Consider the following 27712-nt stretch of genomic DNA (forward strand, 5'->3'; position numbering starts at 1 on the left):
AAAGTTCAATGAGCATGTAGTAATAATCTAAAGTTCAGTGAGTAAATAATTATATCTTTAAAGTTTAGTGAGTATTTGTTAAATTTTCTCGGATTTCGTTAGCCACGTAGGCATTTTTCATTTACAAGATGTAACGGGTGAGGGATGGTTGACATTGAGTAAAATTTAGTGAATAGATAGTAACAATTTAAAGTTTAGTAAGTAAATAAATACATTTTTAAAGTTCAATGAGTTTATATTAAATTTACCGACTCTAAAACCCCTTTGGGTTTGGTGAAACCTAGATTAATCTAGGTTTTGTCAAATCCACAAAAGGAAAGAGAGCGGGGGGGAACCTTATCAAGGTGGTGGTGAGTGGAAACAGTGAAAGTAGGTTAACAACGACTGGCGAAGAAATGAGGTTGTCGATGAAGAGAGTAGTAGTCATAAGAAGAGAAGAAAGAGAAAGGAAAATAAGGGAAAAGAGAGGAGAAAGAAGAGAAGAAATGGGGTTTTATGTGTGTGTGTGATGTGGCCATTTTATAATGTTTTAACTAGTTTAACTAACGACAGGATAAAATTGTAACATAATGTTAAACCTTAGGAGTTCTCGTATTTTCTCAAACATTAGGAATAGTTATTTCAATTATCCTAAATCTTATGGATCCGCCTATAATTTTTTTCAAAAATAAATTAATAGGCGTGGTAAGATTTCTTACCAGCAAGAAACTGATAGTGCAGTTGGAATGCATAACCAAATTCACATTGAAACTCAAGCCGGGCAAACCTGCAGACTTCAAAACTGACAACTAATAGTTAGTCAGAAAAGCCTAGCTCCTTAGTATAGCTCGTAAAACAACATATATGATATAGTTCACTGAATCATTGAATTGAGACCACAAAACTTAATAGATGAATGATAATCAACTGAATATACATAAAAATGGAATGTTTAACGTTATAAACTATTAGCTGGAATAATAAATAGGATCATCCAAGAAGGCAGCCAGTGCCTAAGAGGATGAGGAAGCCTCATGGAATGGATCCGTTTTGTTACAAGTAGGGTTTTTAGGCTGGCCAGCTTGGCTATCAAGCTCATCAAATGGAGGTTCATCGCCCGGCCTTTCCTCAACTCCTGAGCTTCCAGCTGCAGGCAGGGAACCTAAATTCCAAATATCTGATAGACCGCTTGTGACGCCCAATTCCGGCACATCATAGTTGCTAAGATTTCCCCATAACTCATTGCTAGAACTAGACATACCGGCATCTGATTCAAAAACAATGTTCCACATGTCCTCTTGCTTGACTATACTTTCAATTCCAGGGGACAAGAGTTCTGGAAAGTTCTTCTCTTTTTCCAAGTCTTCTGGGAAGGACACAAAATAGTCAGGAGAGACATCTGCTAGGGGGCTCGCCAGATCCTTGCCTTTGAGGTCTTTAGTTCCCCGGGCGGAGACCCCCTCTGAAAACTTTTCTTTCGCCTTCAGAAGATCTTGTCCTACAGGCAATTCTTTCGACGCAATATTCTCATCTTGAAATGGCATTCTTTCTGTACCTGAACCCAGATTTCCTTCTGTATCTTGTAAGATGAAATCAGGAATTTCTTCAGAAGCAGCAGCACTTAAGTCGGGAGTTATTGTGTGGTTGGCCAGTTCCGGCCTGTATTTCACAATGTGGCCTTTCGTCTCATGCTGCTGATGTTTTATGAACTTCCTCATTATCCTAGAAGAATCTATAGCCCTCTGCTCCTTCTTTCGCTGAAGGCGGGATATGAATTCTGGGTTCTGAAATAGCTTTGCCAAGAAAGAAACCATCTGCTTCTGCCTCTGCTCTGCTGCTTGGAGCTTTTCGTTCACTGCTTCCACATGTTGGACTGTGCCACGATGCTGCTGCTGCAATTCAACAACTTCCTCTATCATCAAACTCTTCTCTTTCCTTAATCTCTCTAGCTCAACTTTCAATCCTTCTTGTCCTGACTCGGTAGAAGACCCTGAGTGACTCCCGGCGTGCTGGGCTTGAGGTGACTTGCGCCTCTGTATGTTCTTTAACTGATGCCTCTTTCCTCGCAAGAAATCGTCATTTGCGAACTCCCACTTATCAGCATCAATCTTGCGGAATCCCTGAACGCAATTACCCAAAACAGTTCAAGAATTAGCGGAGCAGAGAATAATTAATACTACCGAAAAGAATAGGATAAAATGAATGCGAGTTTATTGCACAAGACAGGCTGAAGGCGCCAAATTCCATGCAGGAGAGGAGCTGCATAAAATAAAATATGACTATAATCTGTACGTGCTACAAAATTCTCAAACCATAAAGACATTAATGAGTCTCCACAAGATAGACAACATTGAATATTCCAATTGAACCTGAGATTCTACCTGCAAAAGAAGCACCATCCTGAATCCAGTAGATGCTCGAGGTAGGATATCCTTATTTTGGTGGATTTGAAGAATGAAATTGTAGCTCTGAGCCCAAACTATGTGCCCAGCTCATTAATGAAGAACCATTAACCTATTCTTGTGGTAAACAAAATTCACATAAACCAACTCATTTTCCATCTTCTGTGCTGGAAAAGGTTTAACATGAAGATGAATTTCCCAGAGAATTTTACAGCAAAAAGACCAAAATTAGTCAGCGAACCACATATGAAAGGATTCAGATTATACCATCTGGTCCATCTCCGAATTCCAGAAGATTTATTTATAGTTACACAGTTGCCACCTCTAAAAACAAAATGCTCTCAACCGAATCTAAGAGTGTCTAATTGTCTCCACGTCGAATTACAAAATAAATAAGTAAAGAGCACAAAATACATAAAAACAGAGGAACAGAAGCGAACAATTACAAAAAAAAATTACATGGAAAATAACAAAGAGGAACTACATACAGACAACAGCAGCCATTATAGGCCGAGTTAATGCGATACCCACATATGTATTTAGTTGCCGAACAAAACTTGAGAAATTGTTGTGCTTGAAAGTACGAGGAAGGATGAGCCGGGCAAACTCCACCGGGTCCCAAACCACGAAGCTCTCACCTGTATTCCCCCAAGATATAATCGGGTGCAGTGCCGGGTCGTCAACGAGATCAAAGGTTTTGGACAGGAATGGTGGGATTGGGGTGGCCTGCAGACATTCAAGTGGCTGTGGAACACCAAAATTCTCCGCCTCACCACCGCCACTAGCCGCCGTATCCAACCCAGTGCCAGTGGTTATCCCAAGTCCAATTACAAGCCTTTCAACATCAGCATTATCTTGGTACGATTCAAAATCCCAGAAAGGAATGAAAGGTGGGGAGGAAGACAACGGCCCGGCAAAGCTCATAGGTAGAGGGAATGGTTCAGTAAGGAATGAAGGCGATGACGGCATTGAAAACCCAGGTTCCAACAGAGCCGAAGAAGAAGAAGAAGAAGAAGTCGTAGGCGGTACAATCGGAGCATCCGGCTCAGACCCAGGTAGGCGAGACGAAGAAAACAAGGACTCGTCATCGGGATTCATGATCGCAAGGCGAAAATCCAATTGGGCTTCCTCGGAATGGAAATTCGAAGTCGGAGGAAGAAGAATCAGGGGGCGAAGTTGAGACAGAATGGGAGAAATGGTCAGTGGGAGGGGCGGGAGTGGGGGTTTTATAGGTTTTGCCGACAACATGTTTGATAAAAATCTTGAAAGGCGGTGGAAGGCTTGTCTCCGTCGGGAGCTGTTCACGGACGCGGGAGCAACCGACCTTTGGAGTTAGGTAATATCCAGGTAGTTTACTTTACCACTGGTACTGGTACTGTTACTGTTACTGCTCCAGAGCCATCAGCTTGGGCCGACATGCCCATGAAAGATATTTTGGGCCTCTCTGCTTGCTTCTTACCATTGGATGTTTGAAGTTTGAAAAATAAAAACGTTACTAAGACTTTCGATTGGTCGTAGTAGGCTCATAGCCAATGGGATTAGGAGATCTTACGGACGACTCTCCCTCTCTCTCTGTCGCGGGTCCCAAAATCCAAAGCTTCTCAATTAAGGAATTGACGTTACCCAAACAGCACCTCCCAACCACACATATACATATATACATATATATCCGTCTAATCTAATTGGGATGTCACGTAATATATTTCCACTTAATTCGTTGCTGATATATATTTAGGTGGTAAATAAATGAAAATGAATGATGATAAATTTTATATCCCTCTTCTCAAATTTATCAAATATGCAAATGGGTATTTTTTACTCGAGCTTTTTAGGTTTTATATAAATTTAAATTCAAATTCATTTTGAATTTATATTCAGATTCACATTTTGAATTTTTGGGTTGGATGAGATTGGACCTTACATTTAAAATTAATAAAATGATATTAACATTTTTCTAATATAAAACCTATAATTTATTAAACTATTAAGATTTATAAAATTTGTTCTAACATAAACTCTTATACTCCATTTGTTTGGGGGAATGTGTTTTTTTGAGGAAAAATAATTTTCAAAGAGAACAATTTCTTGAAAATAATATTATTAAAATGTGTTTTGTTGTTTGATTTTAACTTGAGGATTTGGACACTTGCTATGATTGAACAGACAAAAAGAATCATAAGGAGAGAATAAGAGAAAGAATGAACAGAGAAAGTATCGAAAAAAAAGCCACTGATGTAGACAACAAACTAGATAATGATAACGTAAAATGAAACGACGAACAAAATCAACTATGACAAATAAAAACGAAAATGACAAGATAAATGACTAAGCGAACAATGATGGTGAGCTAAATGGACGACGATAATGAACACAAAAGAAGAGTGATTGAGGTGTTTTAGGTAAGGAAAAATGACTTCTCTTCTAATAGATGGCAGGTTTTTTTCACCAATTTGTATATTATTTTAAGTTAGATTTTCAATTAACTAAAATTAGTTCTTCATTAACTTTTATATTTTCTTATCCCAAACACTTGAAAATAAGAAAATTCTCTAAATAAAGGAACCTAAGTGATAACAAAGGATCACTTGGATATATATATATATATATATATAATTGAATAGAAATCAAGAAAGAAATGATATGTTAGTCCAAATAATCTTTATATTAATTGAGTTGGGTTAGTTTGGATTCATACCCAAGTGTTTAACTTGAATCAAATCTAATCTCAACATAGTTCAAAAAATAAAACTAAAATTGTACTAAATTAAAACCAAAAATCCAAACTAAATCAACTTGAGCACATTAATTTTAAGTTTATTAGATTTTTAGACTAAATCCAAACCCTAAGCATTCATACACTCTACTCACCTCTTCACAATGTGAATATATTATTATAGTTTAATAAGCAACAAGATAAAAAGATTATATCACATTTCCATTAAATGTTTTCTTCCTCTCCTTCCATTCTCAAGTTCTAGGGATTTGGAAGAAAAAATTAAATCACTCAAATTGAAACAACTCAAATTATTAAATTGTAGTTTTTGGGTTGTGACAATTGGTGATAGTTTGAACTATTAGAAAAATTAATCATGGTGGTCGGTTTGGTTTTATTGTTCAATAAATTGAAATGTAAAATTGATCATTATTATTTTTTAATTAAAATACAAAAAACTCGTATAATCACTAATTTTTAATAGTGGTGACAGTTTTGATACGTTAACATATGATTGTATTTTTTAATTTGAAATTTTTCATATTTTTTAATTTTTGGTATTTGATGAAATTATTTTAATTTTGACCCTTTGTGGATTCGGTTCTTATTTATTAAAAAGGCATCTTGGATCCAGTCACGAATTGGGCCTAAACAAGAATACAGGGCCCATTCACTATTGCAACGAAACATGAGGACTTTTGAGTGGATATAATTTTGTAAAGCGTAAACTCAAGGAGTTAAAAAAAGCCCAATAGCAGCACTATGGTCCATGTAGAGATAAATAATAAATCATCAAGAGAAGTGAGAAATTTATACAATATTTACATTTTTATTTACAAAATTTTTAAATAACAACAAAAGTGGAGGACCCGTTTGGTTGATTGCACTTTTGTTTTCAGTTTTTTCTTTTTATCTTCAATATTTGTTAAACAAAAACAGAAAATTCTTTGATTGCCTATTTTTGTTTTCAAAATTTTGAAACACTAATAAAAAATTTGTATTTGCTTTATGCTTTTTTTTTATTTTTTAATTTAACTTGATATTTTACCCCGTTAATGCTCAATAATCATCATTTATTTGTTTTATCTTATATATGTCAAATGAGCTTACTTAATTCGAACCAACATATAACCTATGATGCACATAGACATTTCGAGAGGTGCTATTTTAGTATTTTCAAAACATTTTTATTTTTAAACTATCAAAAAAGGCTAAAAAGATGTTTATGAATTATTTTTTCAATTTAAGGAATATTTCAAGGCCATTTTGTAATATTAAAAAATATTAAAAACGTGTTTCCGTTTAAAAATGTGTTATTGTCCACAAAGTGGTTAGAGAGAAGAAAATTTTGTCTCGAAATCAAAATTTTTAATTTGTTTCCACAATTAGTTTGAATGTATTATACAATTTATGTTTATTTTTAGATTAAGTAATTATATTTTTATAATTTTATATATTAATAATTATATTTACAAAATAACCTCTATATATTTTTTTATTTACGTGTTTTCTCTAGGTTTCTATTTTTTTAATTTTTTTAAAATATCAATTTTCCATTTCGATTTCTTATTACATCTTGTTTCCATTTTCGTTTCTATGCAACTACTTATCACATAACTTGATGAGTCAAACCAATCTAATAGCTCGTGAGCTTTGACTGCAATATCCTCTTATTTTACTATTTTTAAACTATGATATTTGTAATACTCGGGAATAATCTGAGGATAAAAATGATATTTGATAAAGGGCATAAATGGAATTTTGGGAAAAATAAGACTATAGGGCACACTAACACAGCTTTGGACGACCGAATTAGTCAGAGGGAGTACCTCAGACCCTAGATAATTAAGAAAAATGGTATAATATCATCGAGTAGAATAAATTATGATTTTTAGTGATGAAAGAAATGAGATCGGGAACAGTTTTCGGTACAGCAAAAATACAGCCGCCAATTAGGTCATATTACCGAATTGTTATAAACGATATCCAAAAAATCAATGAAGTATGTCTAGGACTAATATTTGATGTATAGAACAACCCTTAAGTGGTTTCAGGTTGAATTGAGTGGATTTAAGGTCAAATCAATCAATCGGGCCTAAGTGTAATTTTTTAAAATTGCCCGAGGGAGGTCAAAACGGTAATTTTTCAGAAATTTCCAAGGAGAAATGAGAAGTACTAATCTTGAGGGTCTTAGTGATGGTATTAGAAAGATCAGGGGCTTGAGGTTAAGGGCCAAAATGCAAAAGTAAAATTTCAGGGGGGCCAAATTGCAATTTTCAAAAAATTGCTCAGAGATGGCAGAATTGGCCGCGATTTGTGGCCAGAAAATCTGGCTATTTGGCAGCCTAGGACCTTCAGGGAGTGGCCTAGGGTGGTCTAGGAGGCGTGGGGAAGAAGTTTTGGCCAAAAATCGGCCACGTGGGGTCGGATTTTTGCCTATAAAATACCTAGGGTTTCGACCGAGAAGGAGAGCACAAATCGACCTCGTTTTTGGACGATTTTGGGAGCTTTGATAGAGGGCTTTTGGTTGCAAGGCGTCAATGATCACTTTGGGATCGTTTTTGAGGCATTTTGGAGTGGGTTTGGGGTTGTTCGAGCTTGGCCGAGGGTTGGAGGCGGACCGACTAGCTGGACCTGCAACTCGACTTTTGGGAGCCTTACCGGTGTTGTTTCGGCCCCATTTTAGTACCATTGTGATCGACTCTTCAAGGGCTTTCGGACTGTACCGGTTTTGTGGCCATCGGAGCAACCACCGGTGATCGAATTTTTGGAGAAGACGGTGGCACGTGCGGTCACGCGCCAGCCCTCACCCTCACACACGCGCCTAGCGCGTGAGGGCGTGTGAGCAAGGGTATTCTGGTAATTTCAATTCCAATATTTTTAATTAATTATTTTAAGAATTATGGTGTTGAAATATTTGGAAAAAATAGTTGAGAAAATAATTATTTTGGAATTATCAAGGTGAAAAATGGGAGAAAATAGAGAAAATTTTGAAATAATTGAGAAAAATGGATTTTAATGTTTCCTTTATTAATTATGGTGCTTAGGAAGTGTTGAGGTTCGAGATTGACTGTAAATTCAAGTGTCTGTGATTTGGCACGCATAACGAGGTTGTGCACGAGGATCTAGGCAGCCGAATACGTCGAGGTGAGTGTTCGCCCCCAACTTTTTTTTGACTTGTGAGTGGTTCTACCTGAAAAGACTTATTGTAGCATGTGAATGGTTTACTATGAGCGTTCATCCCTATGGCTTGGTTTATTGTGATGGTTTGTCCAAACGGTTATTTACACATGCATTGAAATTCGTACGATAAATTGCATATATCGAAATGTTGATTTTAAGTTATGCATGTTATGATTTTTCGGCATTGGCATGTTGTGTTGTCCATGTGGGACGTGGGTTGTTAACCTGTGACATAGCTCTCGAGTGTCAGCACTCGGAATGCGTGCTAAGGGTTAATGCTATGTGACCCACTTGGGACGGGGCTGAGACGGACTTCACCCTACGGTACTCAAGTGGCGGGGCTGAGAGTGGACACCACCCCGGTTGTTGGCTCAAGTGGCGGGGCTGAGAGTGGACACCACCCTAGGTTCTTTTGAGCAATAGCATTAAGGCCGAGGTGTCGTGGATTTCGGGGATAGTGCTGATGTAACACTCTTGGGGCTAGGGTTGTGTTGGGTTTTGGAATGCTTTTGAGTGGAGCGTAAAACCTACAATGACAATGGGGTGATTCACGGGTTCATATGTTGAGGTTGTCTCTCTTAAGTAAGATTGGTTTGTCAATGGATCGGTGTGGTCGTGTCGCCTTTAAAGAGATTGCATTTTCCCTTATTAGGGCTAAATGCTGTGTGGGATTCTCTTAGGCTGGGCATGTCGGGGTTTATCGATTTTATGCATATGATTTTACATATCTGCATGAAAATATTTTTGAACTCTCACTTAGATGATTCAGCATCTAATTTGGACTATGTCCCTGTAATATTCAAACGTTCCAGGTGAATGCAGTGGCGCCAAGGGAAAGAATATTATCGAGATGTAGCGGCTATGTTTAGTTTTTGTAGGTTTTTGTCTATGATTACGATGTTCAGAGGTTATGTAATATTTTGATATTTTTATGTGAAACATCGATTTGGTTATTGTAAAAGGAATTGTCAGTTAAATATTATTGGAATTGTCGGTTAAATATTATTAAGGTTTCGATCTTACTTCCGCTGATATGATGATATTACTTGTCTTAGTCTATTAATTCTTAAATTTTGATATGCTAAGAAGGTACGATCGGGATTGTCGGGAAACGATTATGATAAGAGTATGTATATCGAGAGACTTATGTTGTATATAATATATAAAAAAAAAATATTCCCGAAATCTCGAGGTAATGCTCACTTGGGAAAACGGGGTGTTACAATATATTTTATATATAAGGACTAAAATAGTTATAAATTAGTTGTGTTGTAACTTTTAAAATAGTTATATAATAGTATATCATAATTAATGTTGTAAATCCCACATAATCTAATAACTTATAAGGTAATCATTATAATATACTCATTCCCACATAAAACGTTGCTATTAATATTTATTTTTTACATAAAATATTAAAAATAAAAATTATTAACAAAAACTAAAAATTAAGGACCCCCCATTTTTTTTGTAAAGAAGAAACAAACCCATCACCAAACAAACACAAAAACAATTGAAAACAGATAATAAAATCAAATTGGGTCTGAAGTCAAGCCGAAAGCAAAAGCCCAAGCCCAAGTCCGGCCCCCACCCACGCTACACCCACGTTGCTATCCACTTAAAAGAAATGCTTATTTTAGACATTTTTTGCTGAGAAATGGCCGACTCCACAGATTATCATTTTTTCTGTTAAATTGATCCATTCCATAACCAACCCACAGATTAACATGCCCACGCAAATTACATTTTTGGTAAACCAAAATCTTTGATAACAAACAACGACGAACATAACTAATGTTAGTCGCTATTTGTACAAATGTGTTAATGTGGAAATGGAAAAAAGTAACCACTATTCAAATATAAAATTCGTTTTTAACCCCTTTTAAAAAAAAAACGTTTTTGTACTTTCAAACAAACTAATTACATAATATAGCCACTTTGTCAGATTTAACCATTAGTTTATTTAAAAAATTAGAAAAAAATAAAAAATAAACACAATAATAGTCAAATACTAAAATACCCCTCACCCCCTCATTACCCATTTCACCCACCCACTTCATCTCTCTCACTAAGCAACCGCCCGTCGCCGCTGTGACAGCCACTCGCCGCCGCTGTAACAACCATTTTACCACCGACATCGATCTCATCTTGGCTAAACAAAGTTAGAGTTTCTTTGTTGATTTTAATGAACAAGATGCTGGAAATGGTCGCCGACGACAAGGCTTCGTCGGCGACCATGGAGATCGACCGGGCTTCGTCGCGAACGAAAACCCACGGTCGGGTTTCGTTCACGACGAAGCCCGCTAGGTAGAAGCCCGACGGGCTTCGTCTCTCTAATGAAGCCTTTGGGGCTTCATTTGCAACGAATCCCTCTACATCTCAACGAAGCTCGATCGAGCTTCGTCTAGACAAAGACGAAGAGCTTCGTCTTCATCTAGACGAAGCCCGAAGGGACTTCGATACAGGAAGCCCGATCGAGCTTCGTTTGCAGACGAAGCTCGATCGGGCTTCCTGCAATGAAGCCCGATAGGGCTTCGACTTCGTTGCAGTGAGACGAAGCCCGATTGGGCTTCTTGGAACAAAGCCCGATGGGCCGCGACCAAGCCCACAGCCTAATCGGGCTCTCCCGACCATTGGGCCCCAACCCGATTATCGCTGCCCAACGAAGCCCGATTAGGTTTGGGTTGCGATGATCGAGCTGCGACAATTGGGCTTCTTCTTCTTTTACTTGTGCTTTTACATGGTTACTGGCTAAGACAATTGTTGTTTTTTTTTTTTTCCTTACAGATGGCTGAACAACAAACTATAAAATTTACTTATGTTCATACTCATCGAATATTACCGCCCGGAATGCGAGTTACTACTCATTGTGGGATCAAACACCTTGAGGCGATGCGTCGTGCTCTAGACCGATATAAGTTATTGGATAGATTCCTACAGGGCCCATTAGGACATTTCTTGAAGATGCCTTTGTCTCTCCATTTGACTGCACCACAATTGATATATCATGTTCTACTTAGGGAGGTGACATTTCCAGGTGCCCACCACGATGAGATATGGTTCGAGATTGGCGGCACACCATACAGGTACGGGAGGTAGGAGTTCATACTTATTAGTGGACTCCGATTTGGGGCTATTGATAGGGAAAGCCTTGAACCGAAACCTATTGAGCCGAAGAGTTTACGTGCTCGACTATTTCCACAACATAAGAAGAGGGTGACTGGAGACGACCTTGAATTACTTATTAGTACCAAAGAGGACATGGTTTCAGAGGATGCCCTAAAACTGATTTACATTGCTGTGGTCGACATGTTTTTGTTGGGCCAGGATGAGCGCGGGCATGTGGATGATTTCTTGTGGACTATGGCCGATGATTTACAAGCATTTGAGATGTTCCCTTGGGGTACGTATGTCTACAGTAAGAGTCAACATTACATCCGGTTGGCCACGAAAGGAAGAAAATTGACTGGTGAAGGTGGGAAGAAAATCAACCTTTATGGTTTTGTATGGGCGTTTAAGTTTCAGGTATTCTCTCCTTATTGTATATGATTTGTGTATAATAACTAAATGTTTGTTTTGTTTTTTAATTTTTATTATTATTATTTTTTTTGCTCTCTACAGTGGTGGTTGATCGAAACGTTCCCATGGATTTAGAATAAATGGGCCATCAGACTGTCTGATGCAGACATTCCAAGATGCAGAAAATGGCTATCCAAAAAAAGGCCGCAGATAAAAAATTACGACGACTGTCTTAAGAAGGAAGTAAGTGTGCAACTTACCTCTAAATTTTGTTTATTTTTAAATCATATCTATCTAAATAATACAATTTTGCAGGCACGAGGATCGAGTCCGACTCTTAAGCCCACTAATGATGAGCGAGAAACGAATTTTTGAGATCTTTTAACCCTCAACACTCGGTTGGGGTCAATGTCTATAAATTTGGGGGCGGGGGGGGGGGTGAAGAGGAGGAAGAGAATGGTGGGGATGAGGACGAGGCGAGTAGGATACATTTAGATGATGAGGGAAATGAAGAGAATGGGGAGGAGAAGAATAAGGAGAAGGCAAGATTCCCTGATAGTTCGCACCATGGACAATACGAGGTAGGGGTATGATTTTTATTTAATAATGGTTTTAATTTATATTTTTTGTAATTGTTTATATATTTTTTATAGGAGGGAAATGAGGAGAAGGATAAGGAGAATGAAAGATTCCCTAATAGTTTGCACCACGGACAATACGAGGTAGGGGTATGATTTTTATTTAATAATGGTTTTAATTTATATTTTTTGTAATTTTTTATATATTTTTTATAAGAGGGAAAGAGGGAGAAGGATAAGGAGGAGGCAAGATTCCCTGATAGTTAGCACCACGGACAATACGAGGTAAGGGTATGATTTTTATTATAATAATGGTTTTACATTTTTTGTAATTATTTATATATTTTTTGTTTGCCTTTTGTAGATCACCGAGATGCTGAAACAAACTCTAGATATGTTGCGGAGAATAGATGGGGAAATGAGTTAGGTGAGGACACAATTGTTGAGACTAGAGAGGGCGCATGAATCACTAGAGAGGGGGCAGGCAGCACTATGTGCTCATCTACGCATCCCGCATATTTTCCCAGATCACAGCGATAATGCTTATGAGCAGTCCTAGGGTGGTGATTAGTTAGATCTTGATCATCACAATGAGGAGCAGGCATCTACATCTAGAGTAAGTTCCAAATTTACTTTTATACGTTTTACTTTATTTTAAAATACTATTTTGTAACAGTTAGGTTTTGTTTAGCTACAAGAGGAAGAAGCAGTTAGGGTCGACAGGCGACCTATGCGAGATAGATTGCCATCGCAGTTTCGTCGGCCACACTTCACCGATCCAACAAAATATAAAAGGAGAAAGAAGGATGCTGCTTTGGAGGGGTCGGACATGGACCCGATGTCGCCGGTACTAGACCTAATGCTGCTGAACATAGAGACAGTGCCCCCTAAGGGTTATATTGAGTTCATAGGTTCCAATGAAAATATTAGTCAAGTAATAATATTTACATTTTTTCTATTTGCATCAATAATATATTCTTACTCTTATTTTTCTTGGTTGTTGTAGTCTTCACACCGGTTTCATTCCTAACCTAACACCGGATGACCTCTGAAACATAGAGAATGAGGTCAACTGGTTGGAGGGTTACTATATCGATAGTTACATGTGTTGCTTGAAACGTATACAGTCTCGGCATCAATAAGACACAAACTACGCTATCATGTCAACCTCGTTTTTTGTGAGTTTGTACTACTTTTTTTTTTTTTTGCATCTTAATTTAGTCTATGACCAATATTTTTATTTTATTTTATTTTTCAAGCATCCATGGTAAGATTTTGGGAACAGGAGTACGGGGGCAACATGAGGGTTTTTGTGCCTTCTATCGCATCTGTTCCGGAAGAGTGGACCGATTTCGTTAACGGGTGCACTGACGGGAGTCTCCCTTGGTGGACAGTCACTTATGTAAGTCTTAATTCATTCCATTTAATGATTTATTTATTTATTTCCGTACAACTGACATATTAAAATAAAATACAAGTGTTGCTCCCTTGTAATGTAGCGAATTCTCATTGGTTTCTCTTAAAGATTTGCTTGAAAGATAGGAGAATTGTCATATATGACTCCAATGCCATGAATGAAGATAGTCGTAGGAGCAGGGTCGAAGCTATACAACCACTTGTGAGCTTGTTACCCATTCTACTAAAGAAAACTGCGTATTATGAACATGTAACTGCAACTGCGACGCTAGACAGAGATTGAGAAGTGGAGAATACTAATCCTCAGAAGTTGCCTCAACAACCGTTAATTTAAATTATATTACAGAGTCAATTTTCATGAAAATATGGTTATGCTGCCAATGTGTGTTATGTCTAATACAGGACCAGCTGCAGGTGCTACGTTATCAAATACGTCGATGACATACTGAGGCATAATGAGGATCACTGGCAGATGCACCCAACTATGGATGTCCGTACCTTCCGGAGACAGATTGAAATATTTTTGTATAGACATAACACGGTGATATACTTGTAGATCAATAGATTAGAAGATTCTTCGTTTTGTGTTTTTATTTTCATCTAGTTCAAATGTTGTATATTTTTGTATAGGTATAACAAATAGCAAATTGTATATTACTCACTTGATGAAATGTGGTTTGTGGTGTTTTTTATGGTAAGGGATAAGTGGTTGTGGTGGCAGTATGTTGTTGGGAAGAGAGACTGAGTCTCTAATGTTGTGATGGTAAATATTGTCATGTTATTATGTTATTGAACATAGAGACTGAGTCTCTAATGCAGGTTCAATGTCCAAGAAACAAGGGAGATTCTGTCGAAATTTTTAAATTACACTTATGGGGTAATTTGAAAATCATTATATCATGTTGATCCAATGTTAGTAGTTAGAACAATTCATCATGTATTTGTTGTGCATTCTACCTTCAACTAACTCGAACAACGTAACAAGAGATCATTTTAGTGTTAGTGGAACCATAGATTGAGAGGAAAAAATGAAAAACTTGGAAATGACAAATGAATTTTTTGTAGTTGTTCTTCACACAAAGTGAAAAATAATGACTTTGTTGTGATATATACATTCGGGTTTATCCAAATAACATTAAAAGACATCATTTTAGTGCTAATGGAACATATTAATTTGAAGAAAAATCAAGAAAAATTAAAAAAAATTATTTTCGAGTTTTGTGGGCCACAAAACTCGATGGCCAGGTTTCGTGGGCCATAAAACCCAATAGCCGGGTTTTGGTGGCCCACAAAGCCCGATTTTTATTTTTTTTTTTTTGTAATTGAATTTTTTTTGAAATTTCCCACTAGTATAGTTTCAAATAATAGTGATTGTTAAGAAATTACACTCTAATTTTTGAGCAAGTTTATTATCATAGCGTTATTATCTTGCTTTGTCCAATATTATTAGTAGCAATTGATCATGTGTTGGTTGTGTTGATGGTGGATGGACATCCTCACACAAAGTGAAAAATAATGACTTTGTTGTGATATATACATTCGGGTTTACCCAAATAACATTAAAAGACATCATTTTAGTGTTAATAGAACATATTAATTTGAAGAAAAATCAAGAAAAATTAAAAAAAATTATTTTTGGGCTTTGTGGGCCACAAAGCCCGATAGACGGGTTTCGTGGGCCACAAAACCCGATGGCCGGGTTTTGGTGGCCCACAAAGCCCGATTTTTTTTTTTTTTTTTGCAATTGAATTTTTTTTTAAGTTTCCCACTAATATAGTCTCAAATAATAGTGATTGTTAAGAAATTACACTCTAATTTTTGAGTAAGTTTATTATCATAGCGTTATTATCTTGCTTTGTCCAATATTATTAGTAGCAGTTGATCATGTGTTGGTTGTGTTGATGGTGGATGGACATCCTCACACAAAGTGAAAAATAATGATTTTGTTGTGATATATACATTCGGGTTTACCCAAATAACATTAAAAGACATCATTTTAGTGCTAATAGAACATATTAATTTGAAGAAAAATCAAGAAAAATTAAAAAAAATCATTTTCGGGCTTTGTGGGCCACAAAGCCCGATGGACGGGTTTCGTGGGCCACAAAACCCGATGGCCGGGTTTCGGTGGCCAGGAAGCCCGATTTTTTTTTTTTTTTTTTTGCAATTGAATTTTTTTTGAAGTTTCCCACTAGTATAGTCTCAAATAATAGTGATTGTTAAGAAATTACACTCTAATTTTTGAGCAAGTTTATTATCATAGCGTTATTATCTTGTTTTGTCCAATATTATTAGTAGTAATTGATCATGTGTTGGTTGTGTTGATGGTGGATGGACATCCTCACACAAAGTGAAAAATAATGATTTTGTTGTGATATATACATTCGGGTTTACCCAAATAACATTAAAAGACATCATTTTAGTGCTAATGGAACATATTAATTTGAAGAAAAATCAAGAAAAATTAAAAAAAATCATTTTCGGGCTTTGTGGGCCACAAAGCCCGATGGACGGGTTTCATGGGCCACAAAACTCGATGGCCGGGTTTTGGTGGCCCACAAAGCCCCATTTTTTTTTTTTGCAATTAAATTATTTTTGAAGTTTCCCACTAGTATAGTCTCAAATAATAATGATTATTAAGAAATTACACTCTAATTTTTGAGTAAGTTTATTATCATAGCGTTATTATCTTACTTTGCCCAATATTATTAGTAGCAATTGATCATGTGTTGGTTGTGTTGATAGTGGATGGACATCATCACACAAAATGAAAAATAATGACTTTGTTGTGATATATACATTCGATTTTACCCAAATAACATTAAAAGACATCATTTTAGTGCTAATAGAACATATTAATTTGAAGAAAAATCAAGAAATTAAAAAAAAAATTATTTTCGGGTTTTGTGGGCCACAAAGCCCGATGGCCGGGTTTCGTGGGCCACAAAACTCGATAGACGGGTTTTGCTGGCCCACAAAACCCGAATTTTTTTTTTTTTTTGCAATTGAATTTTTTTTAAAGTTTTTCACTAGTATAGTCTCAAATAATAGTGATTGTTAAGAAGATACACTCTAATTTATGAGCAAGTTTATCATTACATCATCTTGGTGCCATTGAAACTGCATTATATATTCAGTTCTTTGCTCAACAACATACTACAACACAAGTTGTCAATTAATTATTATGAGTTTAGATGAAGGAAACTGAAAGATTACAAATATGAATAAATCCCAATTTCAAATATTAATGTAAAAAATAATATTCATTTTTGAACCCCCGATAAAAAGATATTTGATTGATGTTGTCATCATTTTTGTATCGTGCCAGTGATTTTTGATCATTGCTGAAACACAGAGGATATATATGGTCAGTAAAAATTCCATTAACACTTTGCGAGTAGAATTTTTTTTTTTTTTTTCACAAACGATCTAATAATTATTGATAACATATGTGATAACATTATATCATACCTGAATGAGTTAATGTCTGTTGATTGTTTTCATCATTGACAATATTACCATCACCTGGAATTGACAATTGTATAGGGCACCGACGACGAGTGAGTCCAGTCTCTTTGCAAATGCTGCATTTCCGACTTGCCCTTGCAGAGGCCCTAGCAGCGTCCTTGGATTTCAGAGTAGTGGCTGTACTCGACTCTCCAATGGAGGAAGTCCATTCATTAGGGCAACCAAGACTGTTGTGTCCTAGTTCACTGCATTTTTCACATTTTTTTCTTCGACGAGCTTCCCCCATGGAAGGAATCCGACCATTTGTCGATCTACCTGGTTGTCGTCTTTGCACAGGTGGGAGTATAACTATCTGTCTGACGTACGCTGGAAGAACCCAAGCGGCTTTGTTAGGGAGAGGATTGATGGGAAGTGCATATGCGCGTCTGACCCAATCTGCAATGTAATATGAATGGCAAAACATATGGTAGTGCACCCTCATGAAACTGTCGTATAAGGCAAAAAAACACATAGTGTTAACATATCACACTAAATTACGAACATAATACGCAAATAAAAGTCAAATCATGATATCTACTAGCAGCAATTGCATGAAGACATGGCATTTGATTAATGTCCCACTTGCAACAACTGCATGTACTCGCAACAATGTTAACTATCTCATTGCCTTCCTTTGCATGTTGCACGAGGTATTTGTTCCCTTGTATTATAGGAACTACAAGACATCCTCGGTCTAATGTTTTGGCATGCGCCAAGTCAACATGTGCCACTACAGCGGAGGTCACAATGGTTTCGAGTCTGGCAGCTGCAGCACGCCTATCACTAAAACCATTTCTGAAGCATATGTCTCAAAAATTCATGTACACTTGTTATAGGCAACCGACGTGCTTTCATCATGCATTTATTGAGAGACTCGGCAATGTTGGTGGTCATCATGGAATATCTTCTTCTTGGACAATATGCACGTGACCACTTTTTCGGTCTTGCTTCCATCAATGTCAGATGAGTCTGAGGATGCATCGACTGTATTTTTGCCAAGTATGTATCACACTCTATTGTGGTGTAGCTGTATGCTGCAAGGTAGAATGCAGTCATCACATCTTTTCGCTGTCTACAACGTTTCTTCAAGTTTTGCTTAAGGTGGAAGAAACAAAAGACATGTGAGACAGAAGGGAAGACATGACTCATCGCATTCGCAATGCTTTGGTGACGATCAGAAACAATGACTAAATCTTCTCGCACTCTGATAGCCTTTCTCAATTTCGTCAAAAACCATATCCATGATCTGTCAGACTCACCATTTCCAAATCCAAAAGCGATGGGATAAATCATTTCCTCCCCATCTTTACAAGTGGTAACGAATATCACCCCTTTGTGTTCACCTTTCAAATGTGTGGCATCAACGGCAACAACCGATCTTATGTAAGACCGGAAACCATGAAGGCAAGCTCCGAGTGCAAAAAATGAATATAAAAAATAATTATTTTCATCTGTCTCTATTGTCGTGATACTGCCAGGATTTGTTTCTTTTAACATGTAAAAATATGAGGGTAGTTGCTGATATGATTCATCTGCATTACCATAAGTAAGTCTCTTTGCATGTTGTAAAGACCTCCAAGCTTTAGTGTACATGATCTGCACACCATGTTGTTCCAGCAACTCCCCCATTAGCATACCATGTTGTTCCAGCAACTCCCCCATTAGCATTCTAGGTGTATATTCACTACTCGCTACTCTTTCAGAGAACAAACTTTCGATGACAATAATCTTCACACTTCGAAAATGTGAATCGTATACGTCCGGAGTACACGTGTGACTCGATATAAATTTCACCACATACCAAAATGAATAACCAGGTTTGCAACTTGCACGAAACATAAATTTGCAGTTCACATCCTTGCAACCAGCCTCAAATCGAATTATGCACGAACGTTTGACTCGATAGTCCATCTTCACATCAACACAATATTGTCCAAATGCCAAAATTAGTTCCTGTTTACTTTTAAAGAGTGCACCCATGTGTAAAAGATCACCCTGGTATGGAATAGACACTTCAGGTCTTGTTTCCTCAATTGCATAATTTTCTACAGCAAGAACGATCCAGTTTCTTTGTAAATGGTTGTCCTCAAATTGTAAACCTGAAAATCTTACTTCAGGGTACTCCAGACTCACTTCTCTTTCATCACCACCACCATCACTATTATCACCATCGTTATCGTCACTATTATCATCAGTTTTATTATCACAATCATCATCCCTATGTGGAGCGTCATCTGACAAACCACCCATACCATATGTACCAAAATAATCATTTTGCAGTGGACTACGTGTGGATGTAAATGAAACGGCACCTGAATCTTGATTACCACCACTACGTATGTAACACCCGAGGATAATTTTGAGGATAAAAATGATATTTAATAAAGGGCATAATTGGAATTTTGGAAAAAAAAAAAGACTATAGGGCACACTAACACAGCTTTGGACGACCAAATTAATCACAGGGAGTACCTCGGACCCTAGATAGCCAAGGAAAATGGTATAGTATCGATGAGCAATTAAAATTATGATTTTTAGTGATAAAAGAGATGAGATCGGGAATAGTTTTCGATACAGCAAAAATACAGCTACCAATTAGGTCGTATTACCGAATTGCTGTAAACGACGTCCAAAAAGTCAACGGAGAGTGTCAAGGACTAGTATTCGATGTATAGAACAACCCTTAAGTGGTTTCAAGTTGAATCGAGTAGATTTAAGGTCAAATAAATCAATCGGGCCTAAGTGCAATTTTCTAAATTTGCTCGAGGGAGGTCAAAACGGTAAATTTTCAGAAATTTCAAGGGAGAAATGAGAAGTTCTAATCTTTAGGGTCTTAGTGATGGTGCTAGAGAGATCAGGGGCTTGAGGGTAAGGGCCAAAATGCAAAAGAGAAATTTCAAAGGGCCAAAGTGCAATTTTCAGAAAATTGTACAAACATGGCCGATTTGGCCAGAAAATCCGGCCATTTGGCAGCCTAGGACCGTCAAGGAGTGGCATAGGTAGGTCTAGGAGGTGTGGGGAAGAAGTCTTGGCCGGAAATTGGCCACGTGGGGGTCGGATTTTGGCTATAAATAGCCAAGGGTTTCGACCGAATTTGAATCATCAAATCGCTCAAGTTTAAGAGCGAATCGAGGGAAACCAATAAGAGGCTTTTGATCCTTGAGGGAAGAGGATCATTTCTGAATATTTTGGGAATTTTTGGGGTAGTATAGAGGGTGTTTTCGCATATATATACATTCGGCCGTATATATATATATATTTTGCGTGAAATACCAAATCGGGTTGTAGAGTGATCGATCGAGGGATCTAATAAGGGGATTTTGGTCGCAAAGCTATGGGTAGAAAATCTGGAAAGTTTCGTGCCAATCGAAGTTCGAATCGAGGGTCAATTTGATTCACCGGAGTTCGGTGGCGCGATAGCTTCGGTCGACTGTTTTTGGCCAAATCGAAAGGCTTCCGGTGGTTTTTCTGAGCAAGATGGGTACCATTGGGATCGACTAAGGGAGAGGAACAGCCTGGTGTCGTCGCTTCAATTTTCCGGTGTACCGTCACCGGAGAAGATGACCGGAGATATTTTTTTGTATTTTTTAAATACTAAAAATAAATAAAATTAGAGGGAAAATAGAATTAAAGGAATTAAAATTCTGAAAAAATATCCATAAATTCTAGAAATATGAATAGTTTATTTTGATGAATTTTTATCTTGGAAATTTGTTGAGAAAATAATTATTTTTGATTTTTGAAAGGAAATGTAAATAGAAAATAAATAGGACGAATTTTTATAAAATTCTGAAAAAATTCCAGAAGTATAAGGAATTTATTTTATGAGTTTTGGTGATTTTTCTTGAAGTATATTCGAAGTAAATCGATGAGAAATAAATTTTCTCAAGGAAAAGTAATTATGGAAATTTGAGAAAATAGGAGAAAAATCTGGAAAATTTCCAGAAAATCCCAGAGACTTATAAATATTTTTTTATGAATTATTATGTAAAAATATTTGAGAAAATAGTTGTGTAGATATTTATTTTGGATTCTTAGAGAAGAAAATGGGAGAAAAATAGGAAAATTGTGAGAAAATTAAGGAAAATTATAATTGTTGGATAAATGTGATGATTAGGGTGCCTTGAGGGTTGAGACGAAGTGACTCGTGTGAAGTTCGAAGAAGGCACGTAAATCGAGGTAGGCACGCAAATCAAGGCGTACCGCGTTTGTCGAGAAGAATTTGAAATTTCGCCAAAGGTGAGTGTTCGCCCCCAACTTTGTTTTGACTTGTGAGTGGTTCTACCTGAAAAGACTTTAAGTGACATGTGAATAGTTACTGTGAATGTTCATCCCTATGGCTTGGTATATTATGGTTGTTCAAACAATTATTTACACATGCATTGAATTTCGTACGGTAAATTGCATACATTGAGATGTTGATTTTATGCATGTTATGATTTTTCGGCATTGGCTTGTTTTGTGTCGTCCATGTGGGACGTGGGTTGGTAACCTGTGACGTAGTCCAGAGTGACAGCACTCGGGATGCGTACCTAGGATTAATGCTATGTGACCCACTTGGGACGGGGCTGAAACGGACTTCACCCTACGGGACCCAAGTGGCGGGGCTGAGAGTGGACACCACCTCGGTTGTTGGCTCAAGTGGCGGGGCTGCGAGTGGACACCACCCCAGGATCCTTTGAGCAATAGCATTAATGCCGAGGTGACGTCGATTCCGAGGATAGTGCTGATGTGACACTCTTGGGGCTAGGGTTGCGTTGGGTTTTGGATTGCTTTTGAGTTGGAGCGTAAAGCCTAACAATGACAATGGGGTGATTCCCTGGTTCATATGTCGAGGTTGTCCCTCTTAAGCATGATTGTTTCGCCAATGGGCCGAAGTGGTTGTGTCGCCTTTTGAGAGATTGCATTTTCCCCGATTAGGGTTAAGTACTATGTGGGATTCTCTTAGACTGGTGCATGTCGAGATTTATCGATTTTGTATATGATTTTTCATATCTGCATGAAAACGTTTTTGAACTCTCACTTAGATGATTCAGCATCTAATTTGGACTATGTCCCTGGAATATTCAAACGTTCCAGGTGAAAGCAGTGGCGCCAAGGGAAAGAATGTCATCGAGATGTAGCTGCTATGTTTAGTTTTCGTAGGTTTTGTCTATGATTACGATGTTCAGAGGTTATGTAAATATTTGATATTTTCATGTGAAACATCGATTTGGTTATTGTAAATGAATTATCGGTTATATATCATTGAGGTTTCGATCTTGCTTCCGCTGATGTGATTGTTAATACCTATCTGAGTTTATTTATCATTAAATCTTGATATGCTAAGAAGGTACGATCGGGATTGACGGGAAACGATTATGATGAAGGTATCGAGAGACTTATGTTGTGTGTTTGATGTTGAAGAAAAAAAAAATATATATATATGTATTCCCGAAATCTCGAGTTAACGCTCGCTTGGGAAAAGTGGGGCGTTACAACGTAGGTTACAAACTCCAATATCTTTACAAATTATATCAACATACATCACTTTATATTTTCTGTCATCGCACATAATAAACCTGACACCGTAGTCGTCCTTGATAGGGAACTTGGTAGCTGGAAGTTCGCTTGAGTGTTCCGTTACAAAATGAATGGTGATGTCGTACCTTGTTTTATCAATTCCCATCACCGTGTACACAATCTCAACCAATTGAGTAAAAGTCGTATTTTTGTAGATTCCCGCACACATCCTATTACTCCCAATATACTTATTATCATTCCATTCCCCGTTCCACACGATGACCAACTGCACTAAATCTATAGCTGCAAGATTGAAATGAGGAAAAAATTAGTCTCACCATTACCATGGATGCAACGGACCCACACACACTCAAATCGGGTTCATTTCCTTATTAAACCAAGTCATAACTATAAATAAGTAAGTTTATTTGCTTTTTGAGATTTGTATTTTATTTTCTTTTTCTAAAGAGATGATTTGTACAATTAAACATGATTTTTGACTTATAAACCAACAACCAAGTTATGATAATTTTTCATATGTAGTTTAAGAAAAATATTTAAAATTTTATGAAAAACATTGGAGGATTTTAATATAACACATTTAGGCACAAATGCTTAAGAAGTCAAATTTTGTTAAATAATATGATAAAATTAAATATATTATATTAAATTATATTATTTTACTCATATATAATATTAAATTATTTAACAAAATACTCATATTATTTTAAAAAATACTATATATAAAAACCATATCAGGTTTGTAGGCAACAAAAATCATAATCAGGCTTAGTGGGGTAACAAAGCCCGATCGGGCTTTGTTCCCCCACTAAGCCCTATCGGGCTTTGTTCCGCAACTAAGCCCGATCAATTGTTATCGCCCACAAAACCCGTAAATGATGTGCAGTTTTGAATTTTTTTTTTCACCCGAATTAGAGAAGATTTGGAATGATATCTATCAAAATATGTTCTGCTCACAACTACAATCATTCTACACAACCTTAATAAGCAATGTGAACACAAAAATTATTTTAAAAAAATAAAACAAATACAAATCGAATAGATACCTTGAGATTGGGTGAAATTATTTGTTGGAGAGAAAGAAACTTGTTGAATAGGACTTCAGTGAGGTCGCTGCAATTGATAAAGAAGATTGAATTACCCAACAAGCAAAAAGATTGAATGTATGAAGAATGACTGAGTTTGGATAGTTTGACAATAGAGAGAAAGAGAGTAACGTGAATGTGGGAAGAGGAGAGAGAAGAAGGGTTATATGAAAGAGATAAGGATATTTTGGTAAATGAGGCTAAGGACAGTAGGGTTTTTTATTTTAAAATTTCATTAAGGGTATTTTTGGTATCTTACATAAAAGTGGCTATAGAGTGTAATTAGTTTGTTTGAATAGTTAAAAACGTTTTTTTTCTGTGAAAAGTACAAAAAAGATTTTATACATTTGACTTTGGTCAAATATGAATTCATCCCTAAACAAATTGGGTTATAGGTGAGGATATATCGTGATAAATTAAAGTAATTTATTGCGAGAAAATGGGAACAGAAGGCGAGACAAGCGAGAAACGGCCAAACCCCTCTTCTCCATCGACGAAGCCATCATTCTCCATTGACAAAGCCACTGCTCCCGTCTTTCGCCATTGGATCAACGCCATCGTTCTGGTCGATTTGCCTCCTGCGATTGCTCCCGTCTTTGCCATTCCTCAACCTTTTATCTTCGACTTCCTTGAGACCACTTTCCCATCGAGAGCCGTAGCGCCACTATTCTCTTACTGATATCACCATAGTCACTGCCTCTAAGTTCTCCGTGAAGGTATCGCCATCACCGACCTCTCTCCCTCTCCATCTCATTGGCATGGAGGGCCGCTAGATTCACCTTAAGTGGCCACCAATGCCCTTTTTCAATCAACACTGCAAGATCATTACTGCTTGACAATTTAGATCTGCCTACATTTGATCTCTCTGTTTACCTCAATCTCTGCCCATATCTTGATTTCCCTGTTTCTGACAAACCGTGGTGTTGCTGCAAGCTCATGTCGGGAGTTAACACTGACCACACTCTTGATTTTGTACTTGGCCGATTTCAGAACTACTGATTAAAATCACTTTTGTATTCAAATTGTTATGAAAAGAAAAAATTTCATTTGCTAACAAAAGAGAGAATAATTCAAAAAATATAATCATTCTAATATGTTGCATTCACAATTCTGAGTCCACTTAGCAACAAAAACAAACATGTTACACAAGACAAGCACTCCAGAAGATTGTGGGAGAGATGTTGCTTTCTGCAGATTTTGGAGGGAGAGGGGGAGACTTTAGACAGAGGCAAATTAGTTAATTTATCCTCACCTGTAACCCACCCAATCTGCAAAGGCCCATATATATATACAGCATAACTCTGTTAGTCGTTGTTGTGCCCCGGAGAGTCATGGTTAATTTGGGCTCACTTCTAATCTAACTGATTTGTTGAACCATTGGGTATCAAATCAAATTGGAATCCTCTTCCATTCCATGTTGTTTTTAATTTTTTTTTTTTTTGTGTCAATAATAACTAACTGATTTGTTTGTACGACGCCAAGATTTGATAATTGTAAAAATTAGGATTAAATTGCAATGATAGTAATGAAGATTACTAAATCAAGTTACAGAGTCAAGGAGTACTAAAATCCGAAGAAAATGTATCTTTTATTTCGTTTTTTAAGTGGGGACTGGGGACAGCGAGACAAGCAGAAGAAGAGGGGCTCCTAGTCCTTCCTAGCTAGCTCAATGGCCATTTAGGGTCTACATCGTACACAGACACTCCACTGAAATATGTTCGTTCGAAAAGATCACAAAGGAAGGAGTCACCAAAGTCAACTCTGCACTCAAAATACAATTCCCAAGGTTTATTGATTTGACTCCATATCTTACAAGGTGAGGGGGCCTCCCCTCACTCTCTGCTCTGGGAACCAAAACAACAATATATATATATATATATATAGACACACGCACACACACACACGAGAGGATAATCCCATAATTTATAATTACAAAATACCATCGGAACATCACTTTGTATGAACTTTTGTTCTTCAACTGTATAAATACCATTGGCCATGTACTTTCATCTAACAGCGGATTTCGACAATAGATTACACAAGCAAAAAAGTGGTACCAGCACTGGCCATATATATATATATTATATCAAAGTATAGTTGTTTTTATATTAGTTACATGTGACGTGCTTCCATACAGAAACTTTTAACTTAATTATATATGTCTCTGCAATCTGCATATTCATCAAGTCTGTTTTAAGGCTATATATGGAAATTAAGGATGATTTAACTTTCATCTTCCTTCCTAATTAAGGGGATTCCTTGGGCTTGTGGTGTTGGGTGTATATGTAATCCAAGTGAGCCTCTGCAACCATTCTTCTCCTCATGCAATCTTCATCTTTTTCATTGCATTCCTCCCGTCCCATTAGCTGTTTCAAGATCAATTACCCAAAATGAAAAAGAAACCACCGGAGCCCTTTAATTAATTACTTATTGAGGATAATTAATTAATTGATTATTTAAAGGTGGAGGATTCTCTTACAGTAAACAAGTCATCTTCTTGTGTATTGATGGATGAATCTGCATGAGTGATCCCAATATTAATCTTCACCTGCTCAACCACTGAAAATAGCATATGAGAGTAAATATTACTCTCATCATCTCAGTTAAGATCTTCACAATGAACACTCAAAAGGATAATAAGAATAAAATTATTTCTCTCTAACTAAAAGATCTTATGTTTTAGTAAAAATATATTTTTTAAAAGAAATAATAAAGAAAATTATATACAAATACGACCTTATTGTACTACTAATTAATAGACGGAGAAGTAGAAAGTAGAAAGGAAGGAATTTGGCATACCTTGATGGGGTGGCAAGAGGCGAGCAGATGCTACTGAGTGGAGGGAAAAGAGGAGGAAAACAGTAAGAATCGCCGGATGAGATATTTGCTTCATGGCCTGTGAGAGAGAGAGAGAGAGAGAGATTGTGGATGGAAGATGTGAGGAAGCCAGGGGTGGAGCAGATGTTCCTGATTGTATAAATAAGCGGACAGCGGACTCACAGCTTCACATCACTGTAGGTGGGTCCTACCAACATCCCCTTTATCTCGACGATCCATCATAGCATCATGGCACCCCAGATCAATTTTCCTTTTTGAATTTTATACAAAAAGAAATAAAAAAAAACAATGTAACAGTATTAAATTTAATCATCGTACTCACATGCACAAAAAGTATAAGGAATCTAGACGAAACCAAGAACATGTTTGTGGGGGGTAGAATCTGTGCGTGAGAAGAAATGGACAAGGTTGAAAGTTGATCAAATTGCAACCCCTACCAATAAATCACTATTGGTATCATTTATAAAATTTATTTGTCACGGACCTCTGGTCACTAATCTTAATGAATTCATTAGATAAAGCAATTACATTAAATTTAACTTTGTAAATTGTCTAAATTTATAGTTAGTTAATCATTTTTTAATCTAAAGGGCGTTTGGTACAGAAGAAATTTTAAGATTTATGAGAATGTGAGGTTGGAAATCTATATTCTCATATTTGGTATAATTTTTTTATAAAAAGAATTATGAAAAATAGGATTTTCGAAAATGATTTTTAAGTAACTTTTCCACAAAAAAATTTTCACGAGGGGTTGGGAATCTAAGGTGATGTTCTCTTTGTATTTCAATTTTGAGTTTTGAGTTTTGAATTCATCTTGACTTTTGTGTTTTGAGTATCTATTTTGAAATTTTTGAAAACGCGTTCTTTTTATCATTTTGAAAAATTATTTTTTAAAACAGAAAACTAGAAAACGTGTTTACTTTAAAATTTTGTAAAATGCTATTTTATGATATTTTATTTAAAAAATTT

General features: G+C 36.7%; 2 protein-coding genes across 2 annotated transcripts; both read right to left on the reverse strand.

The window, feature by feature from the left end:
- Nucleotides 1-884: 884 nt before the first annotated feature.
- On the reverse strand, nt 885-3843 carry LOC127787942 (heat stress transcription factor A-3-like). Its single transcript, XM_052316026.1, has 2 exons — nt 2913-3843; nt 885-2099 (listed from the first exon to the last, which is right to left on the reverse strand). The coding sequence occupies exons 1-2, from the start codon at nt 3627-3629 to the stop codon at nt 993-995; spliced, it is 1824 nt and encodes a 607-aa protein (XP_052171986.1). The 5' UTR covers nt 3630-3843; the 3' UTR covers nt 885-992.
- A 21964-nt stretch (nt 3844-25807) lies between these two features.
- LOC127787812 (phytosulfokines 2-like) lies at nt 25808-26851 on the reverse strand. Its single transcript, XM_052315831.1, has 3 exons — nt 26705-26851; nt 26385-26464; nt 25808-26271 (listed from the first exon to the last, which is right to left on the reverse strand). The coding sequence occupies exons 1-3, from the start codon at nt 26796-26798 to the stop codon at nt 26152-26154; spliced, it is 294 nt and encodes a 97-aa protein (XP_052171791.1). The 5' UTR covers nt 26799-26851; the 3' UTR covers nt 25808-26151.
- Nucleotides 26852-27712: the final 861 nt, after the last annotated feature.

The sequence above is a fragment of the Diospyros lotus genome, chromosome 13 (genome assembly GCF_014633365.1).
Source record: "Diospyros lotus cultivar Yz01 chromosome 13, ASM1463336v1, whole genome shotgun sequence".
Classification (NCBI taxonomy): Eukaryota; Viridiplantae; Streptophyta; class Magnoliopsida; order Ericales; family Ebenaceae; genus Diospyros; species Diospyros lotus.